Source organism: Cryptomeria japonica, chromosome 6, assembly GCF_030272615.1.
Source record: "Cryptomeria japonica chromosome 6, Sugi_1.0, whole genome shotgun sequence".
Lineage (NCBI taxonomy): Eukaryota > Viridiplantae > Streptophyta > Pinopsida > Cupressales > Cupressaceae > Cryptomeria > Cryptomeria japonica.
The window spans coordinates 638,690,175-638,714,029 of NC_081410.1; the positions used below are offsets into that span (position 1 = coordinate 638,690,175).

The 23,855-nt window shown below is 36.4% G+C and overlaps 1 protein-coding gene across 2 annotated transcripts in view; it reads left to right on the forward strand.

Annotated features, from left to right (window-relative positions):
* The first annotated feature begins 1,410 nt into the window (after nucleotides 1-1,410).
* Nucleotides 1,411-23,855, forward strand: part of LOC131068662 (uncharacterized) — a 135,593-nt gene continuing 113,148 nt past the window's right edge. Inside the window, exons 1-5 of one of the 2 annotated variants that reach the window (XM_058003899.2) lie at nucleotides 1,411-1,741; nucleotides 1,819-1,880; nucleotides 1,970-2,113; nucleotides 6,044-6,154; nucleotides 6,441-6,627. In XM_058003899.2, the coding sequence (XP_057859882.2) occupies nucleotides 1,552-1,741; nucleotides 1,819-1,880; nucleotides 1,970-2,113; nucleotides 6,044-6,154; nucleotides 6,441-6,627 (694 nt within the window). In that variant the 5' untranslated portion in view covers nucleotides 1,411-1,551. Of the gene's footprint in view, nucleotides 1,742-1,814; nucleotides 1,881-1,969; nucleotides 2,114-6,043; nucleotides 6,155-6,440; nucleotides 6,628-23,855 lie in introns of both variants that reach the window. The other variant, XM_058003900.2, reaches the window with a different exon arrangement.

The following is a 23,855-nucleotide window of genomic DNA, read 5'->3' on the forward strand; positions in this document are numbered from 1 at the left end:
AACCAAGATATCAACAAACAGGTAATCAAAGTTAACACCATTGGTACTCTAAATGTAGACATGTTGTCCCCAATCATCATAAAATTTAGAGCATATAAGAAGAAGGTGAAAACACAAGCGACACAAGCGACACAAGCAAATCGAGTGACACAGGAAACTCAGGAATCACCAATAGATACAGAGAGAGAAGACAAGTCAACAATAGAAGATGAGGTGGAAGATGATGACATCACTCTCTTGAGTTGATTTTCTTTATGCTTTAATTTTCCATGCATCTCAAAAGCTATTGGCTTTGGGGAGCTGTTAATTTATTTATAATCTTGCTTAAAGGACTTTTGTTTAATCGATCGTTTTCAAGAGGCCATTATAGTTTTAAAACGGTTATGCTAAGTTTGGCTATAAATGTTAGGAGCCAATTTGCATTTAGGATCTTTTTTGCAAACTTTGTGTTGTTAAAAAGTAGATGTGCTATTTAACGCTTCTATCATTTTTGAAATGCTTCAATGAAAATTATTGGAATTGTTTTCTAAGATCATAAACTTTTGTGGTTGTGATGAATGAATGCTCATTCTTCTTATGTCAGATTTGCTATTGTTTCAATGTTTTTATTGTTGAGTTTTGAAGTGATTGAAATTTATCTTTGAGCCCATTGTTGTGAAATATTTATCTTTGTATAAATGTTGAAAACAATGGTTATTTTAATTATGGAGATATTAGATTTTCTCTTCTAATTCTATCATCCTTTGTGATGAGAGCGAGACTTGATTGAAAGATTTATATTTGTTTCGTTATCATTTGAAATATGTAGTAGTAGCAATCCTTTGAAACTTTCTAGTTAAAAGTTATACCTTTCAATTGCTTTCAGTTAAAATCACATTTGAATTTTATTTTATTTATTGCATATCATTAGAAGGTAGTTGCGCCTCGTAAAAGAAGCAGAGAGTAGTTATAGAAGGTCATCATATCTATCTCCACTATTTGTTCATATTGTTTTCTTGTTTGGGTGTTACAATATAATTAAGTAGCAAAATTTGCCAACAAACAAATATGCTCAAAATATTCATACCAAACCTCAAAACCTTTCACCATGATAAATTAGATTTAATTTAATTACCAATTAAAGACATTACTTACTTTAATTGCCACCTCTTTTTTAATTCACTATATAGTATATTCATTAACAAAATGTATTGTGATAATAATAATAAATGATAATTAAAAATACTTCTCAAAATATGATACTATCGCAGTATTTTTAAAATACTAATTATTCATTGAGAGTGACTAAAAAATTAACTAAAACGAATCAAAAATCAATTTCTGATTGTTTGCAAAATTAAGCAATAGAAAAAACAATAAACCATTGAAAAACTAATAATCCATCACCCTTCCTTGATTGGTCATCTAATTTATTTTAAAAATATTGAGAGCTTTTTTGAACTTTGGCTCTTAATTGTGTTTTTGCAAAGCCATCAGAATCTCACACTGTATGGCTGTTAACATTCTTACCCTGTAATAAGGTTGTGCATCTGTAAATCTCGATTAACAGCAATGGCCGCATTGAGAAGAATTATAGGTCGCCGGTCACCGCTTGCCCGTGCAACTACTCTGTCATATTTCCTTCGTCATTTCTCTCAGCAATCAAGCTCCAACGGAACCCATTTTAACGATACAGAAAATTCTACAGCCACCTCTGAGCCAATAATCTCAATCGATCGGTCCGGTTTGTATAATCCTCCAGGTAGGTTTATTAAATGCTCCTTTCTTTTTAAGGTTTTTCGAATTAGGGCACCATTAATTTTTCCAATGGCCAGGCAGATCATGAGCACAAAGTTCTTGTGGAGTCTCCCATGGCTAAGCACATCAAGAGTCTGATTAAGGTAATGGGTTTCATTGAATATGGTGTCAAGTGCTATTAATTTGTGTATTGAATGCAGAGCATTTGATTATACTTTTAAATATGTTGCAGTTTAGGGGAGGACCGATTACAGTAGCAGAGTATATGGGTGAAGTTTTAACGAATCCTAATGCTGGGTTTTATATGAACCGAGATGTATTTGGGAGTGGAGGAGACTTTGTCACCTCTCCCGAAGTCAGCCAGATGTTTGGCGAGGTTGGAAGTTTTTACTTTACTCAGTCTTCTTTTAGTTGCCATTTCTTTTATAATGATGACATCGGAAACAACTACACAAATTTAAGCAGCGACGATTTAGAATACAGAAGTTTTAAATCATAATGATCAACCAATCCTTTCGGAATTTCTTTCAAAACTGTCTAGCCATAGAAACCTTTTTTTTGATCAATTAAAAACACTTTGATATGTCCTACAGGCCATTTTCGACTACAAAAATGGTGGAAGTTATTTAGTTATCTTATGTCTAGGTAATAATATACATATATAAATGAAAGCAAACTACATTACAAGAGTGGCGTTGAAACGACAATCTGGTTCGTTGGGCATAAGCATCTGTTTAAGGGGTCTCCCTATTCTACATCATGGTGACTGCATACAGCACCGTCTACAATGTTTATCGTCCGTAGCCACGTATCTCGTCTACATTATTTTTTTTTTTCAGCTTTTTCCTTCAATCTCGATGTGTTTCTACGAGTCACTTTGACTGAGTATAAAAATCAAGCTGTAGTTATTCAAATTTAAAATGCACACAATTAACAGATCGTTTAGGTGTACGGTCTATCAGCAAGGTGGGGCACTTTGGTTTAAAGCTTGGCTTCTTTGTTTATACCAAATATCATCCAATATCTGTCTGCACAGTGAGTGCACAGAGATAAGTGTTGCTGCACAGTATTTAATCCTGAATCTAGGGGTGAAATCCAAATACATTCCCTTTGTGCAGTATGATTTGACCCGTAAGATATAAATGAAAGGAAATTACAGTACAAGAGTGGAACTGGAAATGACAATTTGATTCCTTGGGCACAAGCGTCTGTTTAAGGGGTCTTCCCATTATAAAACACGGTGACTGCATAAAGCACAGGCAGGATCAACGTTTATTTTCTGATATACCCACACGTCCTATCTACAGAATCCTTTGTTAAATTTTAATCTTAATGTCAATCTCAATGTGCTTTTATGAGTCAGTAAGACTGATCATAAAAATCAAGTTTTTATTAACTGAAGGAATTCAAAATATAGAAGAGAGTAATGATGATCCGAAATTCTCCATTGATCTTTGTGAATGAAATCTTGCACACATATAGATCAGAAAATATAACTAATTAGGAACCAAAAATCGACAACTACCAAATAAGTAATAACTAATTAGAAACTAAAATCGACAACTACCAAATATGTAATAACTAATCACATAAACAATGTTTATTACCCTACACTTTTTCCCAGTGAAAATTGGGAAAGAAAATATCATTATCCTATTATTTCTCTCCCATAATGAACATTTGGAAAAACACCAAGCAAAGCTTGAAAACTCCAATGAGCTGCCTATCTCTGCAAATTCACAAAATCACGATGATATCACTGCATGTAATCCATCTCCAACGCAATAAGGAATCATACCTACTCATAGTGTGTCCTCATAAACCATGTGCCAAAGAGAGCAAAATTGGATAATTCGATCCAAAAAACTCCAAAATTTGTGCTGCAGCACCATCTGAAAATGTGAATCTGTACTAGGTCACAAAACTCTCAAACTAAATAATAAAGCACATATCTATCTAAATATAATGACTCAAAGTTCTCTCTATGGTCATCTCACAAGCCCCCCGATCCCGCAAGAGGGCATGTGTCTTCAGGAAGATGAGACATGAATGGGGAAAGCACGTACAAGCTGCCAAGCAAGCAAGAGGACTGTGGTTGACATCCCCTTGGACTTGGTGGAGAAATGGCTTCGGATGGACCCATCACGTTTCTTCCTCCAAACTCTAATGTGCTTAATAGTTTATGATTATGATTGATTTGCCTAATCCTAATGATCATATATATATATATACATATATATCTGTGTGTGTATGTATGTATGTATGTATGTACATATATATATATATATATGTATATATATATATGTGTATGTGTATACGTATAGTATACACATACACATACGCATACACGTACATGTACAGACACACATGTTGCCATGTTGTGATTGCAAGATTCAAATTCAGGATCACATTATTGAAGAAATATTTATTGGATAAGACGTAAATCCAACCCTAAGTTGTTGCAATTGTGATTCTAGGGCAAATTCTAGGACAAATTAGGAAGGGGTATTACATATCACAAGCAACAACTTAGGCAAAAGCTGAAATAAACCAACAATTCCATAGAATCAACAAATCTGCAAAACATTTGAAGCATAAATCACTCATCTCTGTGAAGTCTCCACTTGAATCTATCCCCTCTACAAGCAAAGCACACAAAAGCAACAACTGCAAAATGGCTAGAAACAATCATTTGAGACAACTAGAGCATTGTCATCAAAACAAATCATAAAAATTCAAATTAAAGGCATCTTGAACATAAAGGGAATCTATAATGCTCTAAAGATTAATCAATTTTCTCATTACGAATAACATTGCCATCACCAATATCATTATCATCACCAATAAAAAATTTAACAAAACTCAAGATAGCCTTATTTGGAGCATCTAGCTAAATCTTTGTCAAAGGTGTCACAATTATAGTATCGAAAGAACCATTTGATGTCTCTCTTGGGACTAGTTCAACCAAAGTATTTGCAACACATGACAAAAGTTTCTTTCCTTTGAAAACAATAAGAAGAATCATGAGTATGTTTACTACATAAAGAACAGGGGTGTAGATTAAAACAAAAAACTAATGTATGACCAGGACAACAACAATGGGAACACAATTTTGATCGAACCAATTTGACACTGGCATAGAAAGATTCAACTTGACATGTATTCATAAGCTCTCTAGAAAAAAATCCGATGGGTTTCAAATACTTTGGAAGATAAAATCCGAATGCTTTGCAACTATGGGATTTGAGCATGGATCACTTCTCTTGTAAATGTAAATCCACACCAAACAACCAACTGGGGTGTTCTAGAGGCACTTACAATTCTTTGATATATTGTAGGTTCGCTCAAGTTGAGATTTTAAGCTTGCAGGTAAATAAAATACCACCGTCAATCTAACACAGATCAATTCTCGTGCAAATGTATATCCACAACACCACACTGATTTGGAGTGTTGAATGAGACCTATAATAGTTTTATTTATTGTAGCCTCTTTCAAGCCAACATTTTAAGCTTGCCTGGCATAGACAATTCACTGCACTTCATGTATACTTTGTACTGATAATGATATGGAGAAATTTTGTTATTTTTGTTGTATGAGTGACTTACAGGAGATGATTGCACTAATATGGACAGAGATACACTCTCATCATGACGCTGGTGATGGAAGATGTGTCTACAATCTGTGAGGAATCATTAAATGAAGATAAGCAGTGGGTTTGAATACAATGGTTCACAGTTTCACACTTCTTCCTACAATGTCTCTAACAGTCATTATTTCATTATAAGCCAACCTTCCCTGCCATCGACATCTTAACTTTAGTCCAGCAAGTGGCTCATATTTCATTTAGAAGATGTGTGGTCAACGTGATATTTATCTTTCATATCTCTGGTCAGAAATTTTAAGTTGTGTGCACAATATTTGGACATTTGAAAAATATGAAAAACATCATACCAGGTTGTTACAGATTCAAGTAATCATGATATTATATATATCAAATCTTGAGTTTGCTGTTAGATTCTTGAACTCTGATAGGAGAAGATATAAGTCAGCTCATGGTTTAGATCATGATGAGTTGATCCTTTTTGGGTATACGAGCTCAGGGAGATGCTCTATGTACTCTCTTACTGGCTATGCTTTTTATGATGATATGTACTTCTGTCCTATTGATTGCTTTTGGGGACTTAATGACATTGATTTCAATGTAATTGTAATTACAATCTCACTTTAATTTCACTTTTTCCTAATTATTACTTTCAAACGCTATATCAGAAATTCTTAGCTCTATTCACATTGGAATCTTGTCAGTTAGTTGGAGTATGGACAATGTGCTTATGGGAGCAAATGGGTCAACCAAAGCAAGTGAATTTTGTGGAGTTGGGTCCAGGACGTGGAACACTTATGTCTGACCTGCTTCGGGTAAACCCCTTATTCATTATTTCATTTTACCGTGGAATTGGGATAGCTTATTGCCTTGTCAAGTTTTAGATTTGAAAAACCTCAAGCAAATGAAAGGGCCCAAAATTTGTACTATTTGGTGCAATATATTTGTTGTATACCCTAATTTTGATTGCAGATAGATGGTAAGGTTCCAAAGTTTTGACACTTTTTGGTGCAATATGTTTGTGTGTATATTTTAAAATATGATAGCACAGATGGTCGTTTTTGGGCCATTCAAGTTAATAATGTTTAATTTTGATGCCAGGGCACAGCAAAATTCAAGAACTTCTCGGAGGCTCTTTCTGTGCATTTGGTTGAGTGCAGTCCTGCATTGAGAAAGCTTCAACATAGTTCATTACAGTGTACAGAGGGTGAAGCTGACAATACATTTAGTGCATTCTGTGGGGTTCCGATTTCATGGCACATGGATTTGGCACAAGTTCCCAAAGGAGGTAGGATGTAGGAAAGATTTGCTTATTTTTTATTCTTTATGCCTGCGTGGTTAACAGGCTCTGCAATAGGAACATGAGCATATTCTTTCTTTATGGCCTTTAAAGGTCTGTTTGAACAAACCAACTAGTTCTGTCCCAGAACAGCTATTGCCCAAAACAGGTATCCCTGTTACAAAGGTCAATCATGTATCTCCTCACTATTTGCTTGAAGGCACCTTCCCTTTGCTTAAAACACAATCTGTGTCTCCCTCTTCCCCCTCTTGGTGTAACTTATTTGTAATGTCCTGTTGTGACGTATTCACACATCGCCCCATTGCAAATGGGGACCCCTGCTTTTTGCCTTCTGGGGTGTGTTTTCTAGGTCTTTTAGGGTTTTTGTCTTTTAGCCTTTGCTTTTCGAGTGTCACCAAGGGGATCACTAGGATGGCAGGCTCTGCTTGAGCTGAGGTGAGTCTTTGGGGCCCTAGAATTAGGGTTTCTTTGAGAGTCTTCCTTAGGGCCTGGTTTTGCTCTTGTTGCTAATTGTGTCTTACTTGGTGAGTGAGTGTCATTCTTGAAGGTCCGAGCTAGGTCAAGTTGGTGAGTGATGAAGTCTGGAATGTCATCCGGATCTTCAAATGCCCTGAAATTTGGCTAAGTCTGGAATGCCCTGATCCTGAAATTTGGCTAAGTCTGGAATGTCCTGATCCTGAAATTTGACTAAGTCTGGAAAACTGAAGAATCCTCCAAAAACTAGATTTCGCAATATAACTCCTGGAGGTCCTGATACTTAAATGTTATATTCCATAAAATGATCCTGACGGAGAGTCCAAAATGTCAAATTTCGCTCCGGACCCTTCCAAAGGGTCCAAAGCGAATTTCGCTCCTGACCCTTCCAAAGGGTCCAGAGCGAAATTCTTGAAAACACTAATTTCTCCCTTAGCCAAAGTCAGGATCAAGATGGAGATGCATGAGGAAGTATCTATGTTTGCCTCCCAAGGAAGATTCGAGTTTGAAAAATCAAGAATCAAGGTCAAAACATGATTTTCGCTCCTGACCCTTCCAAAGGGTCCAGAGCGAAAATCCTTATAACCCTTGTTTTTTTCCTTATTTTGGCTAGGCGTTGGCTTGATGGAGGTTGAATGGGTATGTTTTTGCCTTGAGAGGGAGTTAGAAGCTTTGAAGAATCAAGATTTTAGCTCAAAAGGAGAATTTCGCTCCTGACCCTTCCAAAGGGTCTAGAGTGAAATTCCCTATAAACTTCATTTGCTCCCTTGTTTTAGCTTGAAACCTTGCTCCTTAGATGGAAAACGATCTATATTTGCCTCCAAGAGAAAATTGAACAATCAAGCCCAAATGGTGATTTTCGCTCCTGACCCTTCCAAAGGGTCCAGAGCGAAAATCAACCTAAGACTCATTTTTGCCTTATTTGACCAAATTTTGATTTGTAAGGCATCTTGAAGGGAAGAGTGGACATGTTTGGACTTTGGAAATGTTTGAAAGCTTTAAAAAAATGAAGGATTCTAGCCAAGAAGGTGAATTTCGCTCCTGACCCTTCCAAACGGTCTAGAGCGAAATTCCTTGCAAGCCTATTTTCTGACCTTGCTTAGACCACAAACCTTGTTTCTTGGGTGAAGAATGATGTTTTGTTACCTTCCAGAGAAGATTGGCGTTGAAAAGATGAAGGATCAAGTCAAGAATGAGATTTTCGCTCCTGACCCTTCCAAAGCGTCCAGAGCGAAAATCCTCCTAGACCTCATTTCTTTCCTTATTTGGCCAAATTTTGATGTCCAAGGTATGTTGAAAGAGAGAATGGGCATATTGAAACCCTTAAGGACGTTTGAAAAAGTTGAGGAATGAGTGTTTTAGCCAAGGAAAGAAATTTCGCTCCTGACCCTTCCAAAGGGTCCAGAGCGAAATTCCTTACAAGCCTATATTTTTTTACCTTGCTTGAGCTTAAAACCTTGTTCCTAGGGCAAAGAGAGATGAGATTTTACCTTGCAATGAAGATTGGGTTTGAAAGAATGATGATTTTGGTCTAAAAAGTGAATTTCGCTCCTGACCCTTCCAAAGGGTCCAGAGCGAAATTCCTAAAAACCCTTATTTTCTTAGCAAAATCAACTCAAACTTGGGTTTCTATAACTCGGATGTGAGAGAAGTGTTTTCTTGCCTTTTAAGGTGGATTCAAGTTGAAATGATGGAGGAGTGAGCCTAAAACAAGATTTTCGCTCCTGACCCTTCCAAAGGGTCCAGAGCGAAAATCCTAAAACCCATCATTTTCTCCAAAATTTGTGGCGAGCCATGCCTAGACTAAGGTGAGGGATGCCCTTGAGATTGCCCTTGAATTGATTGTTGTCTCCAAAAATGATGATTTTGGGCTAGAGGAAGAAATTCGCTCCTGACCCTTCCAAAGGGTCCAGAGCGAAATCCTCCAAGACTCTCTTTTATCTCAAGTTTATGCTAAGTCAAGTGTGGATCGAAGTAAGTTGAGATTGGAGATGTCCTCAGGAATGACTTTGAGTTGCTAGTAATCAATGAATTGGAAGGAATTAAGCAAAAACAAGAATTTTGTTCTTGACCCTTCCAAAGTGTACAAAGCTAAATTCTTCAAATCCATCATTTTCTCCTTGGATCAAATAAAACTTTTGGTTTTTATGGTGTGGATGGGAGTGAGAAGGTGTGTCCTTGCCTTTTGAAGTTGATTGAGGTTGAAAGAATGAAGAAATGAGCTCAAAATGAGAATTTCGCTCCTGACCCTTCCAAAGGGTCCAGAGCGAATTTTCTCAAAACCACCTTTTTTCCCAATTTTGTGCCAAGCCTAGTGCTGACTAAGGTGAGTTTTGATGGGAGAGGTCCTTAGAAATAACTTTGACTTCTCAATGATTATCAAATGTGAAGGAATTGAGCCTAAAAAGTGATTTTCGCTCCTGACCCTTCCAAAGGGTCCAGAGTGAAAATCTTAAAAACCATCTTTTCTTCCAAAATTTGAGCAAAGTCAAACCTGGACAAGGGTGAGAGAAGTCATTTGGATTGCCTTAGAGTGGATTTTAGTCACCAAGAATGCAAATTTTGAAGCCAAAATGAGAATTTCGCTCCTGACCCTTCCAAAGGGTCCAGAGCAAAATTCCTAGGATCACCCTTTTTTCCTTTCAAATCAAGTCAATTTTTTGGTTTTTATGGCCTAGATAGGAGTGAGGCGATGTGTCCTTGATCTTGGAGGTGGATTGGAGTTGAAAAGATGAGGAAATTAGCCTAAAATAAGATTTTCGCTCCTGACCCTTCCAAAGGGTCCAGAGCGAAAATCCTAAAAACCGTCTTATCCTCCAAATTTTGTGCTAAGTCAGGCCTAGACTAGGGTGAGAAAAGCTATTTGGAATGCCTTGGAAAGATGTTTGACCTTCAAAAGTGTGAATTTTGAGCTAAAAGGTGAATTTCGCTCCTGACCCTTCCAAAGGGTCCAGAGCGAAATTCTTCATCTACCTATTTCCTTCTTGTGTCTAGTCAAGACTAGGAGTCCTAAGGTGTAGTTGAGGTTGAAATGATGTTACTTTGCCCTGCAAGATGAATTGAAGTGAAGAAAATGAAGAGTTGTGACCTAAAAGGTGAATTTCGCTCCTGACCCTTCCAGAGGGTCCATAGCAAAATTCCCAATTTCACTCAAATTGCTCATGATAGAGGTCAAGGCGTGGATCCCTAGGCTCTGGAGGAAGGAAAACTAGTGTGTGCTTGCCTTGGAAGGTATTTTGGAGAGGAAACATGATAGATTTTGTCCTAAAAAGTGAATTAGCTCCTGACCCTTCCAAAGGGTCCAAAGCGAAATTCTTAAAAACCTCTCTTTTGCCCCAAATTTGCATCAAGATTGGTGTTGGTTGAGAATGAGGGCGTCCTTGGGCATGTATCTAAGCAAGTACGGTTGCAAAGTGAGAACAATTTGAGCTAGGAATGCAAATTTCGCTCCTGACCCTTCCAGAGGGTCCAGGGCGAAATCCTTATAGGGCCTGTCCCTAGAAAGAATATTGAGCAAGCTTCATTTTAACATCTTCTTGTTGATGATTTAAGGTAGAAAGTGCTATGTTGAAATGAATTTATTATGTGTCCTTAATCATCTTTCGGTTTGTCTTGCAGTTAAAAGAAGACCGAGCCAAGACAAGGACGACCTTCTCCAGTCTAGCATCAGCAAGGACGACATCTTCCAGTCCAGCATTTGAAGGAAAGGTACACCATCCATCTTGCACATCAAGGACAAAGGAGGTTAAAGCAAGGGTCTGTTGGAGAAGCAGACAGTTTCAGAAGAGTTAATTAAAGTTAGCTTCTTAGCATCATCAAATTGAATATCTACCAAGTTGCAAGTGTCAGACAAGGTGGCATCCCAGTCATCACTCCTCCAGTCGGATTGGTCCACCTCAGCGTGTCCAGATTCAATGTACCTGACTCATCAAAGATGACACTAACTTCGATGTACCTACCTCGGTTATCCATTGGTTGAATATTCTAGAGAAGACATGTGTCCAAATAATGCAATTATTTCATTGGCCAGAATTGAGTTGGTTGTAACAAACCCTAATTAGGGTTTTTATTGTAAAATCTCGGCCATTGATCTCAAGTTGATGTGAGCCATTGAACCATATTGAGGGCGCTATATAAGCCTTGGCTTCTCATTTGTAAAGGGGAATAGTTAGTCAGGAGTTAGAAGGTGAATAGTTAGAAATAGTGAATAAGTCAGTTAATAGTATAGCAATTAGAGTAGAATAGAAAGAGAAGGCAAAGATTGTTGCCAAGATGTTGTTGTAAAAGGCTTGTAAAACTTCATTGAAGAAATGGTGAAATCTATGGGTCGATTCAACAATTTGCATGGTCTCTATACTTCTCAGATTTGATTTCATGTTATTAGATGAGTGGAAGAAATGTGTTTGATTGATGGTGAAATTTGTATATCCATACTACTAGTAGTTTGTTGATTGCAGACTTGCCTTGTGTAGTCAACTGGAATCATTCAGCCTAAGCTTAACTTCAATTGTCGCTTCTTCACTGATATGCATCAGCCTGATGGTGTCTATGCCTGTAGCGATGATCTGAACATCATAAAGCTTTCCTCCGAAGATCGCACTAATCTTCCTCCGAAGATCGCACTAATCTTGTGGAGATGGTCCTGGAATGTCAAAACAAGACTTAGTTAGAATTTCATCAAATATCATTCATTGCTCCTACATTCTTAGTGTCAGAATTAGATCCTTCCCTCGCCCTCATCCTTTTTTCCTTTTTTTTCAAAAAATCTAGGCTAGTGAAATCCTGTGTTCCAGCAATATTCAAAGCAAATCAGACGTTTAGTCATCAAGTGTAAGTCCCCTTGTGATTCCAGCAAAATCACATCATACCACAGAGAGCTTATCCACACGTAGAGATCCTACATAATAGAACCTTGGAGTTGCCTCGACTGATCCTTCGGCGAGATCTTCAGTAGTCGGGAAACTTTGTTCAAGAGAGGATAAGATACCTCGGTATTTTATTCTGTGTTCGCATGTGCATAAAAAACACATCAACATGTCCCCACTTTGAAATATAATTTAATAATAATAAATAATAATAAAATTAAAATACAAAAAGAATAAAAATAAAAATAAAATTAAAATACAAAAAGAATAAAAATAAAAATAAAATAAAAATATAAAAGAATATAACTAAAATTAATAAATGGTCAAAAGGCATGAAATGATAATTTATGATTAAGAGAATTCATTTGAAGGGGGGAATCAGAAGTGCAGATCTGATTGTGAAAGGTTGTGTCCCTTTCAAAGGGCAGAAATAATGAAGAGTTGCACTCTTTCAAGGGGTGCTAATGTTGAAAGGGTGTGTCTCTTGTCAAAGGGCATACATGATGAGGATGTGTGACCTCTCCCTCACATTGAGAGATATAAAGGAAAGGAATCAAAAGACTCCAATGATATCACCATCGATCAGAACAGATCAGAACAGCTATTAAGTTACAGGGAGTAACATCCTTGTTCTTAGTGGCAGCCTCCAACTAGGAATTCGAACATAATCCAGGAGGAGAACAATCAGACCAAGGCAAGTAAGAGTTGGAACATAAATCCAAGAACAGAACAAACAGATCAAGGCAACACATCATAGAATCATCGAACTATTTTAGCACACATCCCATTGGATCGAAGGGTCATGACCCTCTTGGGAAGTGCGGTGATAAGAGAGAGGCGTCTCTCTTTCTAATAACACATCTCCTTCCAATGAAGAGACACAGCCAATCAGGAGTTTAAGAGGGGCCATCGGGTGCCAAGGAGAGGATAGGGACACAGGAGAAGATAGATCGCACAAGAAAGCAAGTTCGGGATTTAGACAAGCAATACTCCAGCAACTCTGCCATAGTAACATCATTCTGATTACTTACTAGTATCATATCTGTATGCTGTTATGATCCACAGTCACAGAATTACAGTCATAGAGGAACAATATTAAATTAACTTCATCAATCAGAAGACAATGGGCACAAATAACATAAGCAGGTTAATATACTGAATACTAATTTACAATTACTGGTAACTTACACAATCAAATAAATACTTTCTCAGCAATTATTAGTAATCTCACACAATGAATACAAGATGTATACAGTAATATGAAAGGCTATGTAATGAATCATGGATTCTAAAATCATTAAGAACATGCTGATAAAAATATAAAGTATTTAAATCAGAATTACAGTGCTTACTTGTGAGGGAGGGAATGGAGGTGTAATGGAGAGGTTAGGAGAGACTTGTAAGTTGGCTGTCCTAGAACGACCCTAGAGACGTCTAGGACCTTGAGAGCACTTTCCTTGAGGAGTATAGCAACCTGGTTACAGCCTCTTCTTAAACTCACAAGGTAAGTAAGCCTTGAAGAAGGTTGATATATGAGGAGAACCGTATGATCACCAAGTGGAGCAAGAAGGTTGAAGGAAACAACCTCTCTTGGGCTTGGGTAGAGAGACTCTACAGCAGTCCTCATAGTATCCTCCTTCCCCACTTCATGTTTATATAAATTGGAATTCATATCATAATGTAAAACTTGTATGCTTATTTGTCAAAGGAATGTATCTATTTGCACATGCTTTTATTATTATGTGCAGGAATCTATATTTAATCTTATGTTTCTAAGTCGACAAGGTATAATCTCTAACCCTAACTATGTAATTTATGATTCATTGGTCAGAATTTACAAGGGGAGACTACATTATTTTTCCGGCCTTAATACTAGAAGGTAAGGGTATCAAAATGATGACTTATAATTTCTTCAAAAATGTCTCCATTTTACTCCAATTTATCCAACTTTGTTGTGTTTGTTGCTCCTCTATCCAATTCAGCAAGATCTTCATCAGTACGCATGAAGTCCATGTTCTTCAACATTCCAATTGATAAAATTATTGATGTCATCTATAAGCTGGTGGCATCATGATAACCCTCCACATTTATTGGTTGGAAGGCAAAGATTGACCAAATCAAGACAAGGTCATTGAGGCACTCCTAGGTCAGTTGGTTTCTTTTCTTTGTGTGAATGCTCTCAAATAGGTTCTAATAGTTTCACACCTAGAGCACTACATGATTGGGACAATACATGGATAACTAGCCTTAAAAGATTTGATGTGTCAATACCATATTTCTCTCACCACAATTCTACAAATAAATATTAAAAAAATATAAGAATCAAGTAAAAATTTTAGAGCTTGTTCAAACTTTTAAGTTTCTAGCTTCTATTTTAGTATTAAGCTAAAAAGTAAAGGATTTGTAAAAACTTATGGAGGAAAACTATGTAGATTTTTTCTTGTATTGATGTTTCGGATCACATTCGGTGATCATCTTCTTGATTATGGGTCATCTAGTGTGATTTGAAACATTGATGCAAAAAATGCCATCCACAGTTTTTATCCAAAAGGTTTTTACAAATTCGTTACATGCGTTATAAAATATTATATGAATAATATTCTTTACCTAGCTATTTTTTTTCTCTCCTTTGAATTGCTTGAGTTGAAGAAAAAAGGCTCCCCCTTGTACCATTTGTCCTTGTTGGCCTCCAACTCTCTAATATCATTATTTGGTACCATCTTATCAATTTATAAAATGATGCTGCCATGGCCTCTTTGTTAGCCTTAAATGTATCAAAGAAGTAAAAATTTGGGCTCAGGTAGTAGGCCATGACATGTATTGGTTGGTGGAGTTGGTTCCTCCATTTGCAATCAATGATGTGCCAGATCTTTTTTGTTTTTGTTTTTAAATTTCCACCATAGTAATGCAAAATGGTCTATTTGGCTCTATTGATGGCCTCAAAGTTAACTTGTCAATAAGCCATCCCCATCTATCAAATCAAGCACCTTGACAAAAGGTTTTGCTAGTTGAAAAATTGAAAACAAATTTTAAATTATAAAAAAATTAACAAAAAAAACAAATGCCAAATGGATAATTCCATATAAAATATATGTTTGTATTTGTTACTAACCTTGACTAACTCCTTTGCATTTTTGATGAACAAATCATCAAAAATTGTACTTGCAACCTTTTCTCCTTAGGTTTTTTGGCATATGGACACTCTATCTAGGCATTGGACACAAACATTTGTTTGAGAGAAGGAATTGAGGCGACAATGTTTTGTAAAGTGAGGAAGTGGATGGCAAATCATGTCACTCTTGGTCACACAAGTTTGTAATGTCCCCTACTAAGTTTAGGCTTATTATAGCAGTAATTAATTTATTTCAATATACTTATGGCTTAAACTAAATTGATTAGGAGACAACTCTATTCTTAACTCTTTCCTTAACATAAATCAAATCTGTGATATTCCATAGTTTAAAAAATTTATCAATTATTAATGAATAAATTGTCAATCCACCATACTAGACAATTAATTGTATCATATTAGACAATTAATTTAATCATCCATAATTTTTAATGCAAAGTTCAATCCTTGTTACTACTTCAGTTTTAAGGAAGAAGGAGATGACTATGTTGCCAAGCGCTTAGATACCAAACTCAATAGGCTCCCTCAAAGCTTACGGATCCAAGCCCTTACCCTATCTTGGGACTACGCCCTCAAAGTTTACGGGATGCTGATACTTACCCTATCTTGGGAATCATCCTATTGGCTGGATTTAGATTGCCCCTCTTGGAAACAACTCAATCCCATCTTCTTAAATACTAACAGTAGTAGCAAGAATGAATAGTATATACATATTCACTATAATGTTTATTTAAGAGTTCTTTCTGATTTTAGAGTCTAATATTATTATTTTCCTGTTCAAGACATTTTATATATATATATATATATATTCTTTTAATTATATTTCAGATGCCATAAGTTACAGCAGAATACTCTTAGAAAGAAACATTATCAGCATAACAATTATTATCAGCATACCGTTGGCAGCCGGATATAAATCGTTGACATCCACTGACTCAACCTTTCCTCTTTCCTATTTTCCCTTCCGTATTCTCTTTTTTCCTTCCGTTTTTCTTTCTTATTTCCTTACTGTTAGAGTAATCTTTTATTAGCTAATAATTATTTATTTAATTATTAGTCTATTATACTCTATGCTTAAGCTAAACTTAGGAATTTTATAATTCTTTAGGGTTTTCTCCTTTAGGGTTTCGAGTATCTTCTTATAAGGATTCTCTCTTTGTATTTTCATAACAACGGTAATTATTAAATTGCATTCTTGTTGCACAATCAATATGACTCCTCTTTTTTGGATCTCTGAATTCTGGCCTCCATAACTTTTTTGCTTTTCTCCTTCTGTGACAGGTTTGCATGCAGGTGATCTTTGGGAGCTGTAGAGTTGATTTTTCCTCAACTCCAATATGGTATCAAAGCTCTAGATCTGCATTGCCCTGTTCTCTTCATGAGAGATTTTGAGTCTTGTTCTTCAGATCTGTGTTTTTGGGGGTTTGTGTAGTTGTTTTTTTCCATTTTTGGGGGTAACGATTTTTTTGGTACATTTTGGTGCCAAAAGGACCTCACAGTTGGATTCAGAAGGCTGATTCCATGAATTTTGATATATAATTTGCCTATTTTCGGTGACAGGGGCATCTAAGGCATGCTTTTTTATTGACATGTTTTTCAAGGCACGAAAATCCGTACGACTGTACCTGCAAATGCATCAGAAAATTTTCGTCAAAAAAAAAAGTTTAATTTTTTTTTAAACCCTCTTTATGCCCTACAAGAGGGTTTTTTTTCTTTTTGGTCGTAACTTGGTCATACAGAGGCTCTTTTTAAAAAACCTTATATCGTCGGAAAGCTCTTTCCAAGCTCTATCTAGATCTGGAGGTTTGAACTTTTGATTTTGTTTTTTTGATGGCGTTTTTTGCTGTCAAAGCTTGAGGTTCCTTTTTGCACTTCGAGAGACATCCCTTGAGCATCTGAACTCCGTTTTTCGAAAACTTTATATCGTTGGAAAGTTGGTTCTGTGTTCTTTCCATTCATATGAGTTTTCTTTTCAGATTCTGCTCTAGGTATATTTTATTCATTTTTTTTTCTTTTCAGCACTCTGGTGAATATCTTGGATGTTTCAGGTCTTGGGATCTATTTCTTTGAGTAGGATGTCTCGTTTTTGGCTGTTCTTTCTGTTTCCAGTCTTTTGTCTCTTCTGATCATTGTAACATTTTATTTATGCAAATGCACTGAGATAAAGTGCCACCATGCATTGTATACTTGGGATCTTGCACATCTTGTGCCTTATTGTACATGCACTACTTATAAAGTGCCATGGGGGAGTTGATGTTTGTCTTTGTTTGCCATCTACCTTTGTCAAGTGAGTGTTCCTTCCACGACACTGTATTTTCTCTGCACCTTCAATATTTCTGGTTCTTCATCATACAATTCTTGTTGGCCGTTCTTTTCAGTGTACCTATCCCTCTCCCTTTTCAGCATTATGAGGAGGTTTTTCGTGTTGTTCTAATGCTTCCTTGGTTCGATTGATCAACTCTTCAGGCTTTGGTGTTTCATGTCATCTATATCTTCAAGTTCAGTTGTTTGCCTTTGTTTGCCATCTGATTCGAGTACTGTCATTTGAGGGCACTCATGCAGATTACAGTCTTCTCTACCTGGTCATGTACTATTTCAGTGGAGGTTCTTCAGATCAACAGTTATTCTTCGACAGTGTTTGCAGCTATTTCATGCTTCAATGGTGTTCTTCATTCTTCTTTTTTGTTCCTATCTTCTGGAACACTCTTGTTTGGAGGCTTCTTAGTCCTTCACTTGAGCTTGCATCTCTTCTTGGAGAGGAGTTTTGTTCCCACAGGGTTTTCTCCTTTTTCTCCACTTTACAAAGATTTTATTGTACCTGGGTACCTCATCAGGCCTAGTTGTTGGGACCCATTGTTGCTTTCCTGCATTTTTTACATGCTTTTTTAGTCCTTAGTTGTTTTTTAGCTACTCCCTAAGTTCATCTTAAGGGGGGGTGTAAGAGTAATCTTTTATTAGCTAATAATTATTTATTTAATTATTAGTCTATTATACTCTATGCTTAAGCTAAACTTAGGAATCTTATAATTCTTTAGGGTTTTCTCCTTTAGGGTTTCAAGTATCCTCTTATAAGGATTCTCTCTTTGTATTTTCATAACAGCTGTAATTATTAAATTGCATTCTTGTTGCACAATCAATATGACTCCTCTTTTTTGGATCTTTGAATTTTGGCCTCCATAACTTTTTTGCTTTTCTCCTTCTGTGACAGGTTTGCATGCAGGTGATCTTTGGCAGTTGTAGAGTTGATTTTTACTCAACTCCATTACTTACTTTATATCTTTCAATGTGAGAGAGAGGTCACACCTCTTCATCATGCATGCCCTTTGGCTAGAGACACCCTTTCACCATTAGCACCTTTTGAAAGAGTGCAACTCTTCATTATTTCTGCCCTTTGAAAGGGACATAACCTTTCATAATCAGATCTTCACTTCTTATTAAATCAGATGTGCACTTCTGATTTCCAAATTATCCCCCTCTCAAATGAGGTTCTCTTCTCCCTTTTATATCTCATTGTTGAGGGAGTCACAACTTTTCCTTCCATGTCTTTTGACCATTCATTAACTAATTTAAATTTTAATTAATTATATTTAATTATATTCTTTTATATTTTAATTTAATTATTTTATTTATTATTAAATTCTATTTCAAAGTGGGGACATTACAAAGTTCCTTGCCATTCATGTAATCTCTCATTAAAGAAAGGACCCAAATATGGTTGTAGATAAATTTGGTAATTTGTGTAATAGCATCTTCAACCTCACTTTTGACCCACAATCTTTCCAATGTCCTCTAGTATCAAATTCAAGCAATGTGCAAGACAAGGAGTCCAAGAAATAGTAGGATGCCTCTCCATAATAAGTCTCCCCATAGATACATAAGTTATGTTGTTTGTGACAGTTTGGACAGTATTCTCAACTCTCACCTTGTTGAATAGATTGCATAAAATTTTAACATTTTTGACTTCATTCGAGGCATCTATGAACTTCAGGAACACCATCGTGCCACTAGAAGCCACTTAAAAATTAAGGAGAGTTCTATTCCTTATTTGTTCATCCATTTGGTAAGATGTTGCAGCCCTTTCTTTGCCATACTTTCTTTTGATCATCAACCACAATCTATGAATTATTTATAGCTTCTTGTAGCAATGGCCCATTCAAATCCATAGTTGTTGAAGTATTAAACCCCTTATTGGCAAGTGTCAATGCATTTACCAACCATTCCCAATATGGCTTGTTTGCCATGTTGAAGGGTAAATTATTGTAGTACCAAAACTTTGTTGCTTCTATCTTAGCCTCATGGAGTTTTTCCTTATCCTAAGTAGTGGCTTGAAGCAAAGGTTGCTATTGTAACATTGTGTGGAATAAATAAATTGAGTGTCGATGAAGAAGGAATGGCTAGAAGTAAAACCCTTTGGAGTCTCATTAGTAGAGAAAAGTAGATGATAAATGTGTGGGGCAATAAAGGAATTTTGTAGATGAACTAGGATTAGCATTCATCACCTCTACTATTGTTTCCCTTGATCTCTTCTTTTCCATTTTTTCACATCAAAACTAGCAAGTAGGGCATTCATTTCTCTCACATCTCTTTGGTCACTTCTAGGCACACCTTTCTATCATGTCCTGGTATTTTGACAAGGTGATATTTTAATCTATTGATACCTCTTGTCATAAGAAGCTAATGAGTATTACAATGGACCTGGCCTTTGATAACACTTAGTGTCCCTTGTATATAAGGTCTTATCTATTGCTCATTTGTCTTGAACTTGACATTGTTGATTTTAACATAGGAAAAAGTATTAGCAAGGTTTTAAGAAAAGTTATGGCAAATTGACAAAACATATAAAAGAGAAAATTGATTAGAAAACTGTTGGGTGGAAATGAGTAGCGTTTCCCCTTGGTTTTTAACTTTTGGAATTTCAAAAGTGAAATTAAAAAAATAAAAAATATTGGTTCAAATCTTCAAAGGTGCCTTAAAATCTCTTTCAAAACCTTTCTTTCAGTGTGTTTTGCTATGTCGATGCTGAAGACTTTTTTGTTGGGCAAAATAGCAGTTTAAATTGGCAAAAATGGACTGTTAAAACTTAAATGAGAAATTATGGACTTATTTTCTAATTTCATCCTAGGTGAGTCCAAGCTAGAAACTAGTGAGTCTTCATGCAAAACTTGACTGAGTTTTAGTAAACAAATTGTGTCTCAACAAGAACATGACCCTAAATTAGCACACAAGTTGCTTTGACTTAGCATGTCTTGAAGAAAAACTCACAAGTTGAGCTGAGTTCACCAAGTTCAATTTTTTTTTTAAAACTATAGTACAAACATTTGTGGTGTATGCCATTTTCATAATCCTATCACTATGTTTTCTTCCATATCCTCACTATTTAGTGAAGTTGAAGAGTCTGACCTGTCTAAATGATGAGAGCTATGTAGTTTTTATATATATTTTTTAAGTGTTTAGAGTGTGGGTGGAACCCATTGGACTATGGTTAGGGGTTGTGGTCAAAATTGAAATAATGCTTCGAAAAAATGAGTTTTTTTTGTGTCAAATGTTGGGGACAGTTGTAGGTTTTTGAGAAGTTTTGAGGACATGGCACATGCACAATTCAAAGGACGTGGCATGTGTGCAATGGTTAGAAAATTTAGAATGAGACTTATTTTTGGCATGTGTTCTTTCGCTGCTCTATGTATGCAATGGCATTCTAGATTCAGGTTTGATTGAAGTATAAGTTAGACAATTTGTGTCAAACTCTACAACGTAGAATTTAGATATCATTTCTTGAAATTTAAATTGGTATCAGATGGAGAATCTAAAATTTTCCAAGGTCTCATTTGATGGAAATGGTTGTTGTTTGTGAGAGGGAGTTGTTGGAGGATATTAGTGGGTATCATGCCTGAGTTCTAGTGATTGAAGTTGATCAATGCTTGTGAGAGGCACAAGGACTAGTGATAGGTTGTTGGAGTGATGCCTGGGATCTTTCAATGAATGGAAGGTTGATTTTAATTTGAGATAGGTGGTTGGTTTATTTTAGTGGGCGTGATGCTCAAGAGACTTTAGTTAGTGAAGTATTTGCGACTTGTGAAAGGTTGTAGGTGTGATGCCCTAGTTGCTCCAATGATTTGAGTGTTGATTTACCCATGTGATAGGTTGCTGATTTGATTTTTTCCAGGTTATTTGTTCAATTTCAACACATGCTAGTAATTGTAGACATGACTACTATTGGTCTTAGAGAGTGTAACTACCTAGAGTGATAAGTAGATATTTGGGTCTTTGTGGCATCGTGTTGACATTTACAACTGATCCTGCTTGGTTGATTGTAACAAGCTGGCGAAGGCAAAGTGTGTCATTGTGGATTTTGTGAGGATCATTTGATTCTTCACATTGTTGTCAACACATATTCCACAAAACAATGTTATGTTAAAGACCTGCCTACAAAATCAATGAGGCACATGCATTTTGAATGGGTAAATCATTCTAAATTGCAAAGTAAGGCTCGCCTATTCTCAAGATCTTATAGAAGAGTGCAATCCACCATTTCAAATGATAACTTGTCTACTCTTGATGGGGATTTTGCTGTTGAACTAGTCGATAATGAGCTAGGCACTACGAATATTGTTGAGCAATGGTAGAAAAGCTTGTTGAGCTTGTTTACTAATGATGCAGATGTTGATGTCAATCTAGTTGACGGTGAGCTTAGCATTGCGATACTATAGATACCTGTGTGATTGAGCAACAAGTTACTAAGAAAATTGCATTGTTGCACTTGATTCACACACAGGATAATAATGCATTCAATTCCTATATAGTATAATTATGCACTCATTCTCTATGATGTTGCTATGAGAAATGATTTGTATCTAGGCTTTCCCATTCTGATTGGGATATTAATAATGAACATACTGAGACAGCCAGATATGCAACTCAATATAGATTATTTGAAGCTATGGATATTGCCTCTTGTTGATTATACTTTTGCACATGACTTGTATGTCGAAAACTTGAAGGCTGGCTTAATGGAGACTCATGATGTGAAATTGAGAAAGCATTATTGAGTTGTGCATTTCTATATGTAGGTTCATGTATGTTGTTCTCTTTCGAAATAGGCTTTTACAACCGCTCTCCACTCTCATCTTAAATGGGAGAACATCAGGGTATAGATTTTGAGTTATTCAGGCATGGTATTGGAGGAACATTAGGATTTAGATGTCAAGTTCTTCGAGCATGGTACTTGGAGAAACATTAAGATTGAGAGCATGGTACTTGGAGATTGCTCACATGATCCATCTACAACAGCTCATTAGTTGAACTTTTTAGATTGCACACTTTATTTTGGTTTTTTATGACCATGCATGGAGTGTGATCATCACATGCCTTCATTTTCAACACAATTTTTCTTGCTAGAGTAGTTTTTTTTTGTGTTGACATTGGGGATGACAAGTGGTGCATTGTTTTAGAATGATAGATAGATCATTCAGTGCATGCTTCAAAAGGCTTTAGGGCTATTCATGGGCACAATCAATTTGAGTTATCTATTTTTTAGATCACATAGTGTAGCTAGCACACTTTTGGTCTACTCATGGACATAATCAGCCTAGGTTCTCCAATTTTCGGTCATAGAAGTGGCAGAAACAGGTTGAACAAACCTTCTTCTGCAAATTTTATCACTCAGAACAAAACATGGTGGTAAAAAACTTAAAAAGTTCATAGCAAATGAGTGCACTGTTGTCCCAAAATGGGATATAACGTCGTGGACAACTGAATTGACCTGAGAAAACAAACATAAGTTTTTGCCAAGTCAATATCTTGGTTCTTGAAAAATTGCAGAAGGGAACAAGCTATCACTCAAAACATTTTTTTTGTAGAACATTGGAGCTATGTATCAAGCAAATAAGGTGCCAGAACCAAGTTGCTCAATGCACAACACAAATAGTGGTTTCACTATCACCCCTATGGATTAAGGTGGGGGATATAATGCTAATGTATATAATCTTAGATTTAGTAGGATAATATTTTATATTTTGTGTTTCCTAGATACACTAGAAGCTGAACGATCATTTTCATATAGTTAAATATGTGCATTGTGTTGTGCGTAATGCACACACATCCCCTGTCCCGACAGGGGACCCCCGTTTTGTCTGCTCGTATAGGAGGAATCTAGAAGTATGCCCGTTGAAACTGATTGCAATCCTAGTGCTTAGCATTTAGAGTTGAAACCCAGAGACAGTTCCGACCTTGCAAACCTGGGAAGAGGCCAAGGAAAGGTCAAAGGGCGATTAAGTTTGCAAAATCGGCTTCCAGGCTGAAATTGGCGAAGTAGGAAAGCTCACAAAATTGGTTTCTAAGCCGAAAGTGAATGATTCTAGCCTTAAACTCATAAAGTCGACTTCTAGGCTGAAATTGGCAAAATAGTTAAGTCGTGCATATTGATCTAAGAGGCCGATTGTGAGGCAAGGTGAAGATCGCGCCAAAGATTCCCAAGTGCCCGAAGTTTGAAGACTTAAGGCAAATGAGGCGCTTAATAGGGTGAAGGTGAAAGTCGTGCAAAAGGGCCTAAATGGCCGACAAGGCGCAAGTCAAACCAAGTCGCGAATTCATCTGAGCGGCCCAATTTTATTAAAAGGGCACTTTAACTTGAAACAAAGTCGCACAAATGGGATTTCGCGATTTCATTCAAAATCGCGAATTTCTCCAAGCCCCAATGCCAACGCAAAGGAAAGGAGGTTCGGCCTTTTCATTCATTATGAGAGAAACAA